Source organism: Mytilus edulis, chromosome 4 (assembly GCF_963676685.1).
Source record: "Mytilus edulis chromosome 4, xbMytEdul2.2, whole genome shotgun sequence".
Classification (NCBI taxonomy): domain Eukaryota; kingdom Metazoa; phylum Mollusca; class Bivalvia; order Mytilida; family Mytilidae; genus Mytilus; species Mytilus edulis.
Genome location: NC_092347.1, coordinates 20,790,725 through 20,810,580, shown reverse-complemented (window position 1 = coordinate 20,810,580; position 19,856 = coordinate 20,790,725). Strand labels below are relative to the sequence as shown.

Here is a 19,856-nt window from a genome sequence, read left to right as displayed (position 1 = left end):
TATTATCTAATGGGAATTTATTTCCTTATACAATTAATTTCGATGCATGGAAGGAAATCAGTCGCCAGATTATTTTCATCTAGAAATTCTGATAGCGTTATTGTTATTTTTAGATATAGATGCCGGTGAGTATTTGCGAGGAGTGCGTAAGCAAATTTAATTAGGAGTAATTCCATTTTGTGGTCTGCTTGTGTGCTTTTACGTTTGTAGGGAAAACTGTTAAAGAAAAGATGGAAACTAAAATGGAAAACAAGTCATGTCCAGGTATAAAACCAAATATATACCTGGAGGCTATTTTTCTATTGCTATAATTTATAATTCTATAAATATAAGTACATTACTCAAACAACTTAAGTATTGGCCAAATGAAGTACTTTGTGATGAGCCATTGCACATTTCGAATTACAACCTATCAGATAAAGACTTTATAGTAGGTTAATCTATCCTTTTTTCGAAATTAATTCCTCAATCCTCTTCAAATACCAAATTTGACACTTTAAACGACACATAACATTTAAAGTTAAAAGCTGGTACATGATTAAATTATATTAAAGGAAGTAATACGTGCAAAAAGCAACGTGTTAAATACTTCCTTATCCGAAACTTGCATATGAAAAATCAAAATATTCAACACAGACACTTTTGAAACGAGTAATATTGTTTGAGAAAATAGATTATAGTTCGGTTTCATCCGTGCAATTATTTTTTTGTTGCTTATAAATCTCCAAAAACAAACAAAGTTTGATATTTTCACGTACCCGTGTCAAACTTAGCCAACTACCTGCAAGTGGCGTTTTAAACGGTGTCATATATCGACTTCCTTGTTTAATGTTTATAATAGAGAAAATGTGGATTATATTTTGCGTCGTTATAACTTTTTGTAAGTATATCTTTTTGTAAAGTACTGATTAGTTATTTATTTTGCTAAATATTTCAATTTTGTCAGTTTTTTCCACATTGTTTGGATTTTAATTTTAGAAGATACGATTAATAATTGTGTTAGCCTTTGTCCAACGTATTGACAATTAACGCATCATTTACCTTCCTATATAAGGTATCATGATATAGAAACCAATCTGCCATAGTCATATGAAAGAGAAGACATGTGATCTGTTTTGTTCTTTTTGCTTATATATTAGCTGTACAACAATTTTACACATTAAACTGTTTTCACGTCAAGTGGGTTTATTTGAACCTACACATGCGTTTAATCTATGTCTCTTTTTATTCACAATATACCAGAAATGTTGAACACAGCTATTTAAAAATATAGTTAAATGTCTATTCTCTAACCCTGCGACTATATAACATAAATAAACAGTGAATATTTATTATCTAACCATGATAATTAAATGAATAGGTTATTATACGCATGACCTTTGATTACAGTGTGTACTTTGTATCTGGAATACACTTCATTACTCTAGTTTTGAATTCAAAATATGAAACGTTTTCAAACACAATACATAAACTTGAGATTCCAAGTAGTCTGCATTGCTGAGGTAACATTTCGTCATAAAATGTACACAATATAACAAATATTTGTGTTGATGGTGGGAACTATAGGCTTATATCGTGTCTTGCTGATCATTTTTTGTTTGTCTACGATTTGTTTTTAAGGATAATAAGCAAACATGAAAATAAAAGGGTTACAATCGACAGCAATAATGGATGGTATCGATTGACGATTTCTATCATTTTGAATAATTTGAAGACCTGATAATTTTATCCGTTCAAAGTTATAGTGAATCTTGTAACATTTTTTTCAGGATATTAAATATAAAAATATCCAAATTATTTAACTCGTCATGTAGGTATCTAATTCAATATTAATTAATCCTTTAAATTATTAGCTCACCTGGACCAAAAAGGCCAAGTGAAATTTGTTCATCTGACGTTGGTGTCGATGTACGTTGTCGTCGTCGTCCCTTAATTTTCACAAAAGTCTTCTCCTCCAGTCCTACTGGGCAAAATAAAACCAAACTTTGCTTAAATCACCCTTAGGGTATCTAGTTTCAAAAACAATCCGGATGGCCGCCATGGCTAAAACAAGAACATGTCAAAAGATTATTTTGCTGTAGAAGTGTCTCCATATCTGTTAAAGATAATAGCAAATACTTAAAGCAAATTCAGTAAACATCGTTGTTATTTGTTTGCAAGATAAAAAGAAAAATGGAAAAATGGATTAAAAATGTTATGTAGAGACATCAGCTTATGTAATGAGTCAATTGTGAATTTATACCAGCTTCACCTGCATATGGGATGTTCATTTTCCAACTTATTTGATATTCAAGAGCTTGCAACTCCTACTCAGACTTTGGAAAACGTCACCATTTTCTGAGCAGAAAGTTGATGAACCAGAGGTATGTCAAATAACGTCTCGTCCTTTTTTTTCTTTTTTTTTCAACTTGAAACGTTCATCTGAAGGTACCAAGACCTTTTTGATAAATATTCCGTATCAACATCACAAATAATACATGATGGTCTTGGTGTATATATTCTTCTTACTGACGTCGTTAATCATCTTAATAACGTGTTATATTTTTTTTTTATTTCTCTTTGTTCTATTATTAATATTACTTTTACTGTTTGGTCTGATTTTAGTGATATTCATTTGACGTGGCTCGGTACTTATGCATCCCGTCAATGAGTTGTTTGTATTATCTTTGATTTTTGCTAGTGTGCTTTGAATGCGTGACTTTTAGTGTTTCTTTGGTACGTGGCTCTGTACTTTTAAACATCCCGCCATTATGTAATTGTTCTATTATAATGCCATTATTTTATTATTGTTAAATTATAATTTTGAAAATACGTTGAACGACAATCTTTTTTTAATAACTCTACCTGTGCGACTTTTACATTCTGACGTCAAACGCGATTCTACATCAGAGTTGATGTGAACCTAGGCATACAGTCACATGAATTTATTTCAATCCTTTATGGGTTGATTTAAAATACAAAAATAAGAAAGCAATGAACGTGGTTGTTAATAAAATTGAGAAAGGAAATGGGAACTGTGTCAAAGCGACAACAACCCGACCATAGAACAGACAACAGCCGAAGGCCACCAATGGGTCTTCAATGTAGCGAGAAACTCCCGTAGCCGTAGGCGTCCTATATAAGTTTGATATATACTTGGTTGTTTTTTGTTAAAATTTGTTTGTTTTTGTTCTGATTGAGAATGTGACACGGTGATGACTACTGTACCCCTATACTGACATTTTTACCAATTATGTCTGTTTTGTTCACGCATCGTTATCTTTACAATGGAATTTGATGCGACTGTCATACTAGTGAGAGGTTTAGCGCTATAAAACCAGGTTCAATCCATCATTTTCCATATATGAAAATGCATATATACCAAGTCAGGAATATGACAGTTGTTGTCCATTCGTTTGATGTGCTTTATGTTTTGATTTTGCCATTTGATCAGCGCCTTTCCGTTTTGAAATTTCCTCATAGTTCAGTATTTTTGTGATTTTACTTTTGCATTCATTTGACTATTTTTATTTTATAAATTGGTCATGTTTTTGCTGTACAGAACTTATTTCTATCTAATCTTGAATTTGAAAGAAAATAAAACGGCAACAATTTGTCAAAAATCAACATTTAAAGGAAACAAAATTCAAAGTTGAGGCTTAATAACATTAACGGTACCAATTTTTCTGCACCAGATGCGCATTTCGACAAATAATGTCTCTTCGGTGATGCTCGTGGCCAAAATATGTAAAATCCAAAGCTTATATAAAAGATGTAGAGCTATATAATCCAAAAGTTCCAAAAAGTATAGCCAAATCCGTGAAAGAAATCAGAGCTTTGCACGAGGGAGATACATTCCTTAATTTATAATATTTTTTAACCACTTAAAGGGACCCCACAAATACAAATTGTGATTATAGAGGAGGCAAACTCTTATAATGAGTGGTATGCATTTTTTGGTATTGCTAGACATAAGGTAAGTTTTGACATTTTCTCTATTTCTACAGGTTTAAAAGAATAAGAAAACAATACCATAATTTTACCATTATCTTCTGTGCTTGCCTTAGTTGCCAAATTTGGTGACAGTCGTATAGAAGGGCACATTTGACTCAATACCCTAAAGACGTTTATGGCGTATTGGCCTAGTAGTTTCAGAAGAGTATGTGAAATATTAACGGACGATGAAATATGGACACAAAATGAGTGTCTCGATCGATTCCTGCTACACTTTTGATATACAGTAGGTTTAACTTAACAGATTATTGTATCCTGGATTTTGATATACACATTAAAGCAAACTAACATTATCGTAATAAAGTAACGTGAAGATAGAATAGAGTATATATTCAAATCGTTATTTCTTCTTGTGTAACCCACGTATAAAGAAACTAGACTTCCAAAAGAGGGATATAATTAGTTGTCTTTTGTTTGTTTTTAAATAATTTGTTTAAACAGGAAATAATGGTACAATGTTTGTCCTACATGAAGTCAAGTACAACCAAACGTAAAACGAGCTTTTATCGAAAGTAAAAGGTTGAAGTTAAACACTTTTTTTTTAGGAAAAAGGACAAATACTAAAATTTAATTTACAGCGGGGAAGTGTCAAAGTAACAAAGACCTGACAAAAGAGCAGAAAAAAGACCAAGTACACTGACTGTAATCACTAAAAGCATCAACGAAATAAATAGCATAGATAAAATAGAACATGTCAAAAACTGAAAAATCAAGAAAAATTAGCATGAAATCATAAAATTGGTTTGCTTGAACCAGATACAGAGTTTCTGTATCTGATTACGCTTGTCTCAAGTAGATACAAAGAGACAAAATATTAATTATCTGACTCAACTTTTCATAGACCGATACATGCAAGCCACATTTGCCTTAATGACCAGGCTTATCCGAGTCCGATATAAGAAGCCAGTATTTACAATATCTTACCATACTTGTTCGACCCAAATTTTTACAAGCACGATTGTTTTGTTTTAACTTAAGTTTTTCGAGTAAAAAAACAACCTAGAAAGATTTGCCGTATCGGACCAGACTTGCCCGGTCAAGTCTTTTACAAATGAACAAGATTTGCCGGATCTGGAAAGTAATAGTTTGATATTCTCGTCTCGAAAAACATAGTATTTCTCAGTGGAAATAGGCTAAGAACACACTTTCAGTAACCGCAAATTTCTTTTTTTTTTCAGATAGCGTTCATACTAACACAGTATACGATTTCGTGGGTTCTACAGTTACTTTTAAATGCCCGTATGTTCAAGAAGATTACGCCAAAGTTGTATGGAAAGGACCATATGGTGGTCAGACTGTCTATGCACATTCAAATCATCGGAATACTCATTTACCTAGTGACTTGTATAATCGTTTATTCATAATAAGCAATAGCAGTTTCGGCAGATATAATCTGCAAATTAATAATCTACAACACAGTGACGAAGGAGAATACAGGTGTTCAGTAACTTACAATGAAACGACGAAAACAAAAACATTTAACTTATCATTACCTGGTAATTATACATATTTAGTAATGAAAATACTTCAAAGGAGACATCCATCACTTCTTTTGTGAAAAACACGTTTTTTCTTCACTTGGATTTAAATTACTTGTATTTACAAACATCAATTTGACTGCAGGGGTTCATCTAATAAAATTAAATCATTGATTTGAAATAAAATAATAAATTGTACGCGTCCGATGCGTTTTTTTTACTGAACCTTCACCAGGAACTCTCAAAAGTTAAAGGTTTGACATCTAATGATGCATTAGTACTTCAATGCGTTAAGAGTTATATGACCAAAAGGAGCCAAAGTAAAATAGCCAAAACCATTAAAGGCCTATTTTCATTGAAAGATAAGTGTTACCGCTGGGTGGAAAGATGCAATGGATGTCAATTATTGATTGTTTTTATTTCAGTATACCTGTTACGTTCGGATATTCCGATTTCTTAACAAATCAGTGTAGACTGATTATCTGTCTTTTATCTGTTATCCGTATGTTCCAAGGGATAGGACCAGCCTACACAACGGTGTTCATTGTCAATTTCGAGGAGTATAGAATTAGTTTTGTTGTGTATTTCAGCATTACTCCAGTCATTGACGCCGTCTTATTATAGGCACTTAAAACTTGATCCAAGTTCCAAGAAGCTTATTGTAGGTCATATGTAAGTAGCATGACTTTTTATTTATGTCACAAATGTTCTTAGACATTTAAAGTAATAAAGACATCATTCGTAAATATAGCTCAACATGCAGACTTCTAATACGTTCAGGTATTTCACATCCAATTTTTTATGGAAATATTCTTTATAAAGCACAAAGATGTCAGTATTCACCTCAGAAACCTACAAAACCTTTGAATAGACTTATTAAGAAGGGATATAATTACGATACTGTTGTCAAGTCATTAAAGATTGCATATTTTGGCGTTAATATTGAGTCACTGATAAGGTCTTTGCATCGGAACTAAACACATTTATTCTAAAAACAGTTGTTGGCATGACACGGGTTATGTTCTTCTCATATATGTTATGATGGTATGATACTAAACCCCTAACGGGAAGGATTGTGCCTGATGTTCATATGATGAAATCATAATCTTTCAGTCAGTTTAATTGAAGTCTGGAGCTGGCATGTCAGTTAACTGCTAGTAGTCTGTTTGTTATTTATGTATTATTTTGTTTATTTTCTTTAGTTACATCTTCTGACATCAGACTCGGACTTCTCTTGAACTGAATTTTAATGTGCGTATTGTTATGCGTTTACTTTTCTACATTGGTTAGAGGTATAGGGGGAGGGTTGAGATCTCACAAACATGTTTAACCCCGCCGCTTTTTTGCGCCTGTCCCAAGTCAGGATCCTCTGGCCTTTGTTAGTCTTGTATTATTTTAATTTTAGTTTCTTGTGTACAATTTGGAAATTAGTATGGCGTTCATTATCACTGGACTAGTATATATTTGTTTAGGGGCCGGCTGGGGGACACCTCCGGGTGCGGGAATTTCTCGCTACATTGAAGACCTGTTGGTGACCCTCTGCTGTTGTTTTTTTATTTGGTCGGGTTGTTGTCTCTTTGACAGATTCCCCATTTCCATTCTCAATTTTATTAGACGACAACATTCGTTCTTTGATATGTGATTCTGAATAAAACATGTGCGTCCTAGCATTATCAAAAGTTATACAATAGAAGTGTAATGGTTAAACGTTACATAATACGAATGATTGGGTTTTTATGTTTAAATTATGATCTTTATGATTATCAACCTACAAGCAGTTCTTAAACCATTTATCGTGGATAGCAGGTCAGTGGTAGACAATCATTACCAGTAATATCCGTTTACAGTGTATGAGCTGCGTCGTCTAAAACACTAAGCACCACAAGTTATATTTAATAATAAGTTATTGAATATGTGAAACGATCCATATTTAGAGTTGTTAGATGCCATATCAACAGTTTAATTAGAACATTATTACTTTCAAGGATTGTAGACAAGTGACTTTTCTTCCATTTACAGGAACTATGTCAGTGTTGTAGACATTTTAGATATTCCTCGATTTCCTGTAAATTATGTGAGTAGCACACACACACATGTTAAGAAGTATGTCGACGTGTGTAAAAAAGTATAAACACATTTTATTTCATCGTGTAATACTACGTCGCAAGAGAAAAAAAGGTGAAACCTAATAATATACTGAGATTGATCGGCCGGCTAATTATCCAAATGTTCTTTAATTTTTACCTGACAATTCAAAACCATGTTCCATTTGTAATATTGTCTTCTTCAGAAATATTGGGTCCAAGAAATCAAGTCGAATATAAATTAATAAACTAGCAACATCGATAAAGTAAAATAATTACTACAAAAAAAAAAAACGAGGACATCCATATTTTTACACTATACAGAAAAATAAAGACGAGCTACACGAACCACACTTAATCCAGATGAGGACTCTGCCAGTTACCAGACTGCGTTAGCAATTTAAGCTTCAAATTTGTATGCACCATGTTATATCTTAGAATTTAAACAAATGGAAATAATTTAGTCTTTAGTGAAGTGAAAAACTACAATATCCGCCATTAACTTATTCACTGTGCCTGTGGTGTTTTTTTTAGACTCATATACAGTTTCCATCTGAAGCAAACAAACTAAATTACTGCACCTTATCAAAAGAAAAGGTAAGCTATGGTACTTCAAAGCTTATGGTTCGTTAAAAAACAATAAGTTAAAGATCATAATAAAAAAAAGAACTGTTTTAACAAAACAAAATCGTTAAACATATTCTATTTTCCACAAAACTACCAAAATATTGTGTTATACTAAATAAGATTTGACATAAGTGGTCAGAAGCTTGTTTATATTTGAATTTGTTAATTATATTTTGGTTCGTCAAAGAATGTGGCTACCAACGCTAACATATAGTATGATTGCTAACGAGACAAATTTCCATTAAACGACATGTGAACAATTTCAGACCACTACACCTTTGAGTTCTAACAAAATTATATGTGAATTTATAAGAACTGTTTTCACGAAGATAGTGATTTATGACCAATGAGCATCGCTGTTAATATCATTATGTAAACCATACACAAATATGATAGATATACATGAGTTGTAATCAGTTAATCAGTCAGCTAGCCCAACACATAGAATATATATTGTTTTGAAAGTAGTGAACACACTTTTTTGTCATTGAAACCATATTAAAAACTTTTGTAGATGTCTGTCTTTTTGGAATGTTGTATTGCTTGGTTTAGTTGTATTTCATTGACGTATAACTCATATATATTGCTTTTTAGAAAACATTTTAAATTCATTTAAGGATAGATTTATATAGTATAGTATATTATATTTAATGCCAGATAAAACATAATTAGACTTTAGTGAAACCTTACTATAGCGTGTTACGTTGTAGTGTTTATTACTCTTTCAATTCACAAATCTATTTCATTGCAGATTCCATATTGCCAAAATCACATTAGAGTCCTAGAGTTTCGAACTGACGACACCGTCATACTGTGTGGAACAAACGCTGATTCACCAACGGGTTTTGAACTGAACATTAAAGATAATTCGTATATAAGCTTAGGCTCTGTTCCATGTGCAAACGATCCATTTGATAATTTTACAACTACATACATAAGTAAGTACTACGTAAACACTATTTAAAAGAACATTGTGACCAAAATAGCAAGAAAGGTAAGAATGAAGACGGTGCATTTTTCGATTTTAATTTCGTTTATTTTTGTTGGATATTTGCAGTTTAAATTACATGTATTGTCATTTGTCAAGAATTATCATAAATATGCTTCATTGTAACACATGTTCAAGTGCTTATTTAACTGTTTCTTTTTTTTAAATAATGTGTTATTTGATGATCGTACTCGTAAGCCAAATGATGACAGATGATATCTTTTACTAATTGTTTACCTTATAAACACTACTGACTACTGACACTACTGACTAGATGTCGGTTGCGGAAGGATACTAAATATTAAATTTGACTGACCCGAAATCAAGTTTCACCGTTTTTTATGCGCATCGGTGAAAATCTGTTAAAGAATGCCTGAGTTGATGTCATATTGAGGAACAGTTATTTTAAATAATTCTATATCGGTTCAATTTCAGTGGTTTGTATGCGAATACAATAATATTAAAGATTGAACGTAATACTACAGGGAAATAACTCTGCAAAAATCAGCTGAAGGATTTAATCACGTTCGATTGTTAAGAAAATATTAATCTTCTCATAATTAGTGTTTGTCTTTTTTTTCTCAATCGATTTATGAATTTCGAACAGCGGTATACTACTGTTGCCTTTATCAAACAAGACAAACTAATTTGAGTCAAGGTTTTTCAAGGGCTTGTGTACAACTTTAAAGGAAATTCCATAGGCTGTAAAATTGCGGTTCAATGACTTGACCTACATTCTCGCAGTTGAATTATATCATACTTAAACGAATATCAAAATTAGAAAAGTCCAAAAAAATCAGAAAGAATGCACTCGTTATAATTCATCAGCATTTGGTGCGTTTGTTTAGAATGTATGTACTCGAAAGAACGGCCCTTCAACACCTCTATGTATTATCCGAATACAGTATGTACAGTTTCTATGTAGTATAACATGGCGGACACAAATGACTGTTATTGTATAAAAAGAAAAAGAAAAAGAAATTGTTTCTGATTTTCAAGGATGAAACTAAGGTATCGCGTGTGGAAATGTACAATTGCAAATTTTTATAAAATAAGATTTTGACATTGTTTCAATACTATCTAATTAGCATTCAACACAGATTTTCTAGCAGACAGCATTTTATGGATTGATTAAAAAGGTAAAATAAGATATTTGTTTGCCCAATATTAAGTTACAAAATACTTTTAAGTCTTCAAGACAACAACCAATTTAAAATAATACATGAAATACAGATATTATGTTCTGCATAGTGGAACAAACGGAATGAAAGACGAATACACTTTGAAAAAAGACGGAATATTGAATATCAGGAGAATACAATCGACAGATATCTCATAGAGTCGTTATATGGTTCCTCAATGTTCTGTGAAAAACACTTTCTTAACATCGAGAATCGGTCTGAGTATGTCTATATTGTTTCCAAGTTATTATTCTGCAAGGCAAAACTAAAATTCCTCTAGCGAGGGCTCTAACCCGTTCAGTCTGATTTTATCCACAGAGTGCTGTCAGGACTGTGTTGAAAATATCAATATATTGTTTTTAATATAGGTTAATCTTATCCGTTTATTTCAATACGCATTTAGTGATTTCAGATTTATTGTGCCATGTTGATAATGCTGCAATATGAAAAGACAAAAGGTATATTAATTGCAATTAGATTACATGACAAAAACTTAATCATCAAGTCATAGGTATTTGTCTTTATCTACAGGAGATCAGAATCAGTATGACAAAGGAACTATGTATTATGGCACGACATTGCATACTGAAGCTACAATATTTAGACCAATATATGATAGCGACGGAAGGGTTAGGGAATACCAGAAAGGTGTCATAAGCTCTAACTGGATGAAAGGTAATTGATGATTTGTTATGCATTGGAAAAGAGGCAAACAATATCAGAGGAATATTCAAACTCACAAGTCGAAAACGAACTGCACTATATAGTGCCATTGCAAATATAAAAACTACAAGACGACAAACAAAAGTCGCGATGATCTCATGTGCTTCAGGAGGGACGCGTTAAGTTGATAATGTAAGTACGAACCTGGTATAAATTTCATTTCGAAGGTCACATTAGAGGTAAAGAGTACGGGATTGTGATAACAACAAACGGTACATATCCTCGTTTATATGTGAAAAAGATATTCATAACGATGAATAAATTCATGATGGTGTCCTTACAATTCTCAAACGTTGTTTTCATCTCAACCACTTTTAACTATTGGTATAACAAAATTCGTTTAAGCAGCCACACTGTGCCAAGAAAATCATGTTAGGAAAGGAAAGCCCTAAAAATTATATCGTATCAATTTGATGATACGTAGTACCCTCTAGTTTAAGGTTTGAAATATTTTTTTAACGGATACCTTGAGTGGTACTTAACATAGTGGGGGCTTTGTGTATACGAAAAAATAATAAACGGAAACTTAACGGAAATATAAACGGGTCCTTTGACTTGTTTTTTTGTTTGTTTCTAGAGTGATTAAGATTATGACACAATGATGACTGCTGTATCCCAAGTTTATACATTTTGAGCCACTGTCTTTTTTGTTGTTGCTCACATACTGTTGTCAATAAAAAGGAATTCTTTGTGACTGTCATACATATGAGAGGTTTAGTTTCCTATAAAACCAGGTTTTAATCGCAATTTTGTACATAAAGAAATGCTTTTGCCAAATCAGAAATATGACAGTTGTTTTCCTTTCGTGTGAACTGTTTGGAAAATATGTTTGCCATTTGATAAAGGTCTTTTCGTTTTTAATTTTCCTTGCAGTTTGGTATTTTGTGTATTGTACATTTCATTAAACATATGATTTGTGAATATTTCCCAGGTCGAGTACAACTTTGGATGTTTATAGGTCTTTTTTTTCGGTTTGTAGCTCTTCAATGTGTTATGTCCTTTTATTAACCAACTAAGTACATTATTGCCAAAAAAGACTGTTTATTAAAAATTACATATTTTCTGTAATGGCCCTGTTTTTTTATAATGGTCCTGTTTTTTCTGTAATGGCCCTGTTTTTCTGTAATGGCCCTGTATTAATGCCCAGTTTGTCTGTATTAAGCCCAGTTAGGGTTTTTAATAAAGTTTATAAAATTAAGTTGTAAAGGGTATAATACCTTTTTGTATTTTATGTAATTTAGTAACCAGTAAACAACATTAAAGAACCATAAACAGCGATCACTGTTCATCCTGTTTTTCAACACATAACTTCTTTCAACTTAATATATTGGATATTTGGTATATTTAAAGCTTTATCATGGTGAAGTACAAATTATTTTTTTTCAAACTAAACTGTCATTAAAAGAGAAGGATAGTACATTAAGTTGGCAGCAACGCATACACTTTTGTTCAGTTGGTTAATAAATGTATTACACTTTTGTTAAGTTGGTTAATAAATGTATTAAGAAATGGGTGTTTTTATAATGACCCTGTTATATGTCCTCGGTCAGTAATAATGGCCTCGGATGTTTGTAATGGCCCTCGGCGTTGCCTCGGGCCATTACAGACTTCCTCGACCATTATTACAGACCTTGGACATATAACAGGGCCATTATAAAAACACCCATTCATTAATACTATAATACATCCTTGGCCTTGGGCGTTTATGATGAATGTAAATCCAGAAAAGCGCTTATGACACATGCAATTTATATCGTTTTTTTTTAATGTACTGATGAATCGTTCATCTCAGCATGCACCGTTATCGAATAGTCAGTACTTTACGCTTAAACATGATTTTAGAATCAAATATGTAAACACTAAAAAATAAAATATAAAATAAAAAAATAAAAAAATAAAACCAAGAACCTGCAACTAACAAACTAACAAAAAAATGAAATAAAAAACAAACAAACTGGATATAATGAAAGTTTCATAAGCATGCAAAAACTGTTTTCGCTATTCAAATTCAAGCATTGCAGTTGCCTCTTAATATATATTGTTTTGCAGACCCCCAATTTGTCGGATCTTTCTCCTTGAAAGAATCAGTACTTTTCTTTTTTCGTGAAACTGCTACTGAGATTGATCCATCTGAACACAAAGTGTACTCGAGGGTTGCTAAGGTTTGTAAGGTACGGTGAGTACTGACACAATTAGATAATTTAGATAAATAAAAAACGTGAATATTTAAAAAATATTATCAACGAAACCAACGTTTCTGTACCAGCTACGCATTTCAACAATAAATGTCTCTTCAATGATCCCCGGAACAGACATATTTGAAAATCCAAAAACAGCTATAAACTGAAACGGACAGAACATAAGCTAAAGGCGGTTAAAGAATCAGAGCTTTGAATTCCAGAGATATATTCCTGAGTTGAAATTGATATTTATTTTTTTGGCACTAAATTGAATAGCACTATGTCCGCATTTTCATAGAAGTACACAGGTACTAACTACTGTGCTAGTAATACCGTCGTGCATACATTACATCTTAAAAGAAAGAATGGACAAAAAGATTATAAGAGGAGACAATTGTAATAAAGTAGTAACTTTGTGGTTGTCGTATGTGGCTGTTTGCAATATTTGTGTTTGTTAACTGTTCATAAATCGTGTCTTTGGTTGTCTTGTTTGAAATGTATCACATTGTTGTGGAACTATAGTTACTTATATTTAAATCATTTAATCTCTTGTGGGTAACCGTCTCGTTTGCAGTTATACATATTCAAAATGTCCATGTTGTATTGAAAAGCAAAATATAGCAGGATGATTACTACATAACCCTAGAATAGAACAATCAAATCGATGAATACTGAAACAAACTGCCAAGACAACTATTCGACATTCTCCTAAATTATGTCTAAAGTATCGGCCCAATGAAATATTTTCGTTTGTTTGTTTATTAATGTGGACTAAATACGGAACCTGCTGTACCGTGTTTTAAATAAGATTTGAAGGCCATACACATATTTGATCACATTTTCTCGCAACGTTTTCCTTTAATACATAATTATATTGTAAAAATAGTTGCTGTGACTACTGGGTGATTGAGTTGCAGCAGAGTATGTTTTTTGTTCTAGATTTCTATCAAACCTGTTCATTCATATAAAACACAATGAATATTGTTTAGTGCTTTGAATTTCATATAGGAAAATCAAGTACAAGAGAACTTCAATTAAATCGATTATTGAAAGAATCTGTTAATATTATTTTACTTCCTATTTAACTTTAAGTTATTAACTAACCGACTATATAATTCGTTTGCTTTACATTAAGAAATTGTAATATTTATAGATATATTTGAATCATTCGTCTAATACAACCATCGTATTATTTTGATAAAAAATATCAACATTGAACAAAAGAAAAAGAAAAAAACACACAAAAAAACGTAAAAGCTGGTATTGAAATACAATGACTGTTTTTGTCGATGTCAATTTATTTGAAATTTGTTACGGAAATCTTTTTTAATTCTTTTTTGTAATACACCTGACTTGATTTATATATAACTTTGTAGTCTGATATTGGAGGAAACTCAATTTTAAGGAATAAATGGACAAGTTATCAAAAGGCCAGACTCAAGTGTTTCACTGAAGGACATTCCCCAGTTTATTTTGATGACATACGTATGTATACTCCTTTATATTAACATTGTTTCTCTCGTAGTGTGTGGTTACTAGAATGAAACTTTTACCTAAATCAAGTCTTACTCGAATGCATTTCCAATCCGAAACTTATTACTGTTATATAATTAACCAAAATTAATATGACAACCTATTTATATACATATTTATTGTGTATAGATATGAACATTCTGGGCTTATATGTAATCTTTTTTTTCCCCATTAAAACTAAGTTTTATTAACATATTTACATTTGTTAATAGATACATCAAATACCGGTACCTTTTCCCGGCCTCGTTAATATTAGTATAGAACATTTATTATGGTTAATTATGTTAGTACACAAATTTTCAATAATCCGGATATAATTCATGTCTTCGCCTAAATGATTTTCTTTACTAGTTTCTTTGTTTACAAAGAAGGTAGATAACACGTGTAGTGCTTAAATGGAATATACATTAATCTGGTAAGGTTTATGTACCCTGTAGCCATTTTTGTACGAACTTTTAAAACTTCAATTGTATCAAAACTACAAATACTATGAATAACAGCATTATTTTTTACTGTTCCATTGCATTTAATAGAAAAAGAGGACTTTGTGGCAAATAAATCAAGATTTTTATAGAAAATTCACAGCCTTTATCCTTGTACTCTCATATTTGGCAATTCGATGACTGATAGATACAGGATTATTGCATGCAGTGCTAGCATTGATTTCCTTAAAACAAGTTTATAAATGTAGTTATTGGTTAAGACAAGTATAAATATGGCCAAAATCAAGAACACCTTTTAGGGTGCGCTCTACTTTAGTGACTCAGCACGAGGTGTTTTGGAATTTACAAGTTACTCAGAATTTTTTGTAAAAAATAAACACTAGCACATCATAGAAAATCAAGTGAGTAATTTATGTTTCAAATTTTATAACAAAAATCTCTGTATTAAAGGCTGTGGATTTTCTATAAAAATCTTGATTTATTTGCCACAAAATCCCCTTTTTCTATCAAATGCAATGAAACAGTAAAATAATGCTTTGCATCAAGTTTCCCCTTGGAACATGTACTAAATGGCCTATCTCTATTATTTATTATATCTTTAGTTTTGATACAATTGAGGTTTGAAAAATTCGTACAAAAATGGCTACAGAAGGGTACATAAACCTTAATTAGTGCTTTATTCAAGGAAATGTTTCGAAAATATTTGTTTTGAAAGGATTACTGATATGCCATTATCTTTTTCTGTTGTGAATATTCGTTTGAAATGCAAATGCGTTTTACAAAATCTAACTACACTGTCTACAGTAAAATCGGATGATATTTTATCAGCTGAAGGTAATTTTCATTTTCTGAGTTTTTTAATGACAGATTATAGATTGTTATGTCTTGGATAACGTTAAACTAGTAAAACAAAATATGAGTGGACCACAACAAAAATGAATAATATATAGTACAAGTAATAACCATTAAAACATAACAAAATATATATATAAAAACAACTGTTGACTGTTGTATGAAAATACAGTCAAATCTGAACTCACAAATGATGAACACTATAATTTACATGTATACTCAAACAGGTAGTTATACCTGTGCAGTGTTTGAAGAAAAATTACAGTATAATCTCAATATTTCAAATATTTACATGTATATACATATGATAAACAGGTAATTATACCTGTGCAATGTTTGAAGAAAATTACAGTACTGATAATCTCTGTATTTGGGTGAGGTATTATTTTTCCAGTCATCATTTATTATGTCCTAGTCAGACATTCAGTTCATTAAATTGCTTTAATAGTCCGTCAATTTTATATCCTATAACGTTTCTTATTTCAATAAAAGTTCTGATCTCTTGTCTTAATATTTTTTGTTTGTGATGTTCAGATTTTCTTTTGTGTTTATATTGACTTGTGTATGTTTAGAAGGAGAGTTTTTGATGATATTGGTCCACTGTTTTGGAATAGCTTTCTTCAGTTTTGTAAGCTCAGCTATCCAGTTTTCCTTATTTTTTAGTTTACTTAGTATGATGTCTGAGGATATAGAATGAAATTCATAACAGTGTAGCTATGGCCATCCATTGACTGGGGAAAATTAGGTGAACGTTCGTCTGTAATGCCCACTGCTCACGACGTACTTATCATAGAAATTTAAACTGTGAGGTCACCAAAGGTTCTAAACGCCTAAATAAAATAATTAAAAATACTAATCAGGAATAACCTTTGTAATTTGAAAATAAATAAAAACGGTCTTCAACACGAAGTCTTGGCTCACACCGAACAGCAAGCTATAAAGGTTGAATACTTAAAATTCTTTACTTGATTTTTTGTTATGGTTTGACCATCAATTTTCCTAATATGATATCACACGTTCTTTCAGATTATTTTTTTTTACTTAATTGGCTTTAAAAGTTACAATGCATGATGTCGTCTGTTTATGTAGTTCATATGTGTTTTTCGTTTCTCGTTGGTTTTCCCGTTTGAATGGTTTTACACTAGTAGTTTTGGTGCCCTCTATAACTTGCTGTTCGGTGTGAGCCAAGGCTCCGTGTTGCAGGTCGTACCTTGACCTATAATGGTTTACTTTTATGAATTATTACTTGGGAGGAGAGTTGTCTCATTGGAACTCATACCACATCTTCCTATATCTATCTATATCTATACATTTTTTTTCAACAAGAGAATACATCACAAGAATATAAGTTTTGTAAGAAACGTGAGAAATTGTGTTGGACTTGAAGATAAGGCAAAGTGACAAATATCTGAAAGAATGAATAGTTTTATGGTATTAAACAAAGAAATCAAATGATTTTTTAATTATCCAGAACTCTTCACAAACAAAACCCACATGTATACGCATTGAATAAATAGTAGGCCATTCTTAAATGATCACACCGTAGAAGTAGTTGTGCTCTTAATCAATGAGATATTTTGTGAATTAACCCCATCAACTTAAATGGTTTTTTTTTACAATGGATAAACCTATTTTTTAATTTTTATTAAATAATATCATCTCTGAACATTATTATTCTTATAAATTACACGGTTGTATGTGATGATTATAATAAATATTTAAAACAAATTCCTTTCAAGCTTTGTAAAATGAAAGTTTCATTTTATGTATCGGAATGTGTAACAAGTGAATATTTCAATCCCCACTGGAAGGCCTCTGACAGACTGGGTGAGCATAAAATCATAGCCGTTGACAAACAAGTTACAACCTACAAACGTTTTACTGTCGACCACACTTTTATGCAATTAATTCTATTTCCATCTTTATCTAATAAATCATTTATAACCAGAATGTTGCTTTGTATCCAGTTTTTAAACAGTAAACATTTATTGTTGATGTTAATATATTTATTGCCCCATATTATTTGTTTCCTTAATTCCCAAAACATTGTAGGCTTTCGTATAGTTTTTTCTTTTGCTTTTATCCAGGTCTTTATTAACTGCATATAAAACTCTGGAATTTGTTTTATAATATCTTTTTCAATTATATTTATATTGGCTATATTCATCTTGAATATTAAAAAATTATCTCCTAATTTATTCAAAAAATATTTTGGAGTTATCTTCCAATTTTGCTCATCATTTTCTTCAAACAATAATTGTTTTGTCCATTTTAATTGAATTGTTGAAATATAGGTATCTATACAAATCATTTTTAATCCTCCTTCCGTATAATTTTGCGACAAATTATCTCTTTAATCATATCTCTTTTTCCATTCCATATATAGTTATATATCATAGTTTTAATGTTTTGTATAAAATCTTTTGGTAATATCATATTGCTTGCTACATGTATATATGTTATATTTGGCAGTGATAGAGACTTGACTACAGTTATTCTTTCTAGCATACTTAGCTTTCTTTTTGACCACATGTTTATGATTTTGTCAATTTTATCAGCTTGTTTTTGACAATTAAGTTTTTTTACAGTTTTCTTTATTATAGCCAAAATAAATGCCCAAACTTTTTATAGGTTCTTTCGTTCAATTGATTCTTTCGAATTTATCTTTAGTATGTTTAAGTCTGCCTAGCCAAATTCCTTCAGTTTTAGTTCTATTTAATTTTAATCCTGAGAATGAGCCAAATGTTCCTATTAAGTTCATGACTAAAGATATTTCCTTTTTGGATTTTAAAAATATGGTTGTGTCGTCAGCCAATTGACAATTTTTTATACTACAGTCTTTTCCATTTAATTTAATTTGGAACCCTTTAATATTTTTCTCATATTTAATTCTGCATGCTAATACCTCCACCGCTAGTACAAATATCAAAGCGGACAACGGACATCCTTGTCGAATTCCACGACAGATCTGAAAGGAGTTTGATATCCACCCATTATTTACAATGCACCCTGATATACCATTGTATATAGTCTCAACCCAGTGTATAAAATCTTTTTTAAATCCAATTTTTTTTTTTAATGTTTGTATCATGAAAAGCCATTCAATTGAATCAAAAGCTTTTGAAAAATCTAGAAATAAAATTGCTCCTTCATCAACATTGAAGTTTTCAGCATAGTCAATGACATCTTGTATTTGTATTATATTAAATCCAATGTATCTATTTTTTACATAGCCCTTCTGGTCGGCATTAACAATATTGGGTAGAACTTTTTTTAGTCTTTGTGCAAGTGTATAAGCAAGAATTTTAACATCTACATTTAATTAAGTTATTGGCCTATAGTTATCCAGAGATTTTGGATCATTCTTTTTAAAAAAGATCAATGAAATTACCCCCTTTTTTTGTGAATTGGTCAAACTTTTCTTGTTATATGACTCATTATATACTTTGGTTTGTATCTTTTGAATTTGGGGCCAAAATTTTCTATAGAATTCTACAGTAAGTCCATCTTAACCTGTTGCTTTATTAAGTTTCATTTTAAACACTGCTTTTGTAATTTCTTCTGATGTCACTAGCCCTTCTAAACTATTACTATCTTTATCTGAGAGTTTTGTTTTTCTATTTTAGTATTTTGAATTTACTCTTTAGTATGTAATTTATCTGGATTTGATGATTTATATAGTTTTTCATAATATTTTACTTCCTCTTTTAAAATTTCTGTTTGGTCTGTTATAGTTTTGCCTTTATTGTCACACAATTCTTTTATAGTTTTATT

At 31.2% G+C, this 19,856-nt stretch overlaps 1 protein-coding gene across 1 annotated transcript in view; it reads left to right on the top strand.

Moving 5' to 3' along the window:
- Positions 1–293: 293 nt before the first annotated feature.
- The window catches only part of LOC139521287 (uncharacterized), a 46,774-nt gene continuing 27,211 nt past the window's right edge, over positions 294–19,856 (top strand). The window contains exons 1-9 of the mRNA XM_071314761.1: positions 294–880; positions 5,172–5,489; positions 6,062–6,143; positions 7,491–7,545; positions 8,090–8,152; positions 8,934–9,120; positions 10,883–11,026; positions 13,124–13,245; positions 14,631–14,739. Of these exons, the coding sequence (XP_071170862.1) occupies positions 829–880; positions 5,172–5,489; positions 6,062–6,143; positions 7,491–7,545; positions 8,090–8,152; positions 8,934–9,120; positions 10,883–11,026; positions 13,124–13,245; positions 14,631–14,739 (1,132 nt within the window). The 5' untranslated portion in view covers positions 294–828. The remainder of the gene's footprint in view (positions 881–5,171; positions 5,490–6,061; positions 6,144–7,490; positions 7,546–8,089; positions 8,153–8,933; positions 9,121–10,882; positions 11,027–13,123; positions 13,246–14,630; positions 14,740–19,856) is intronic.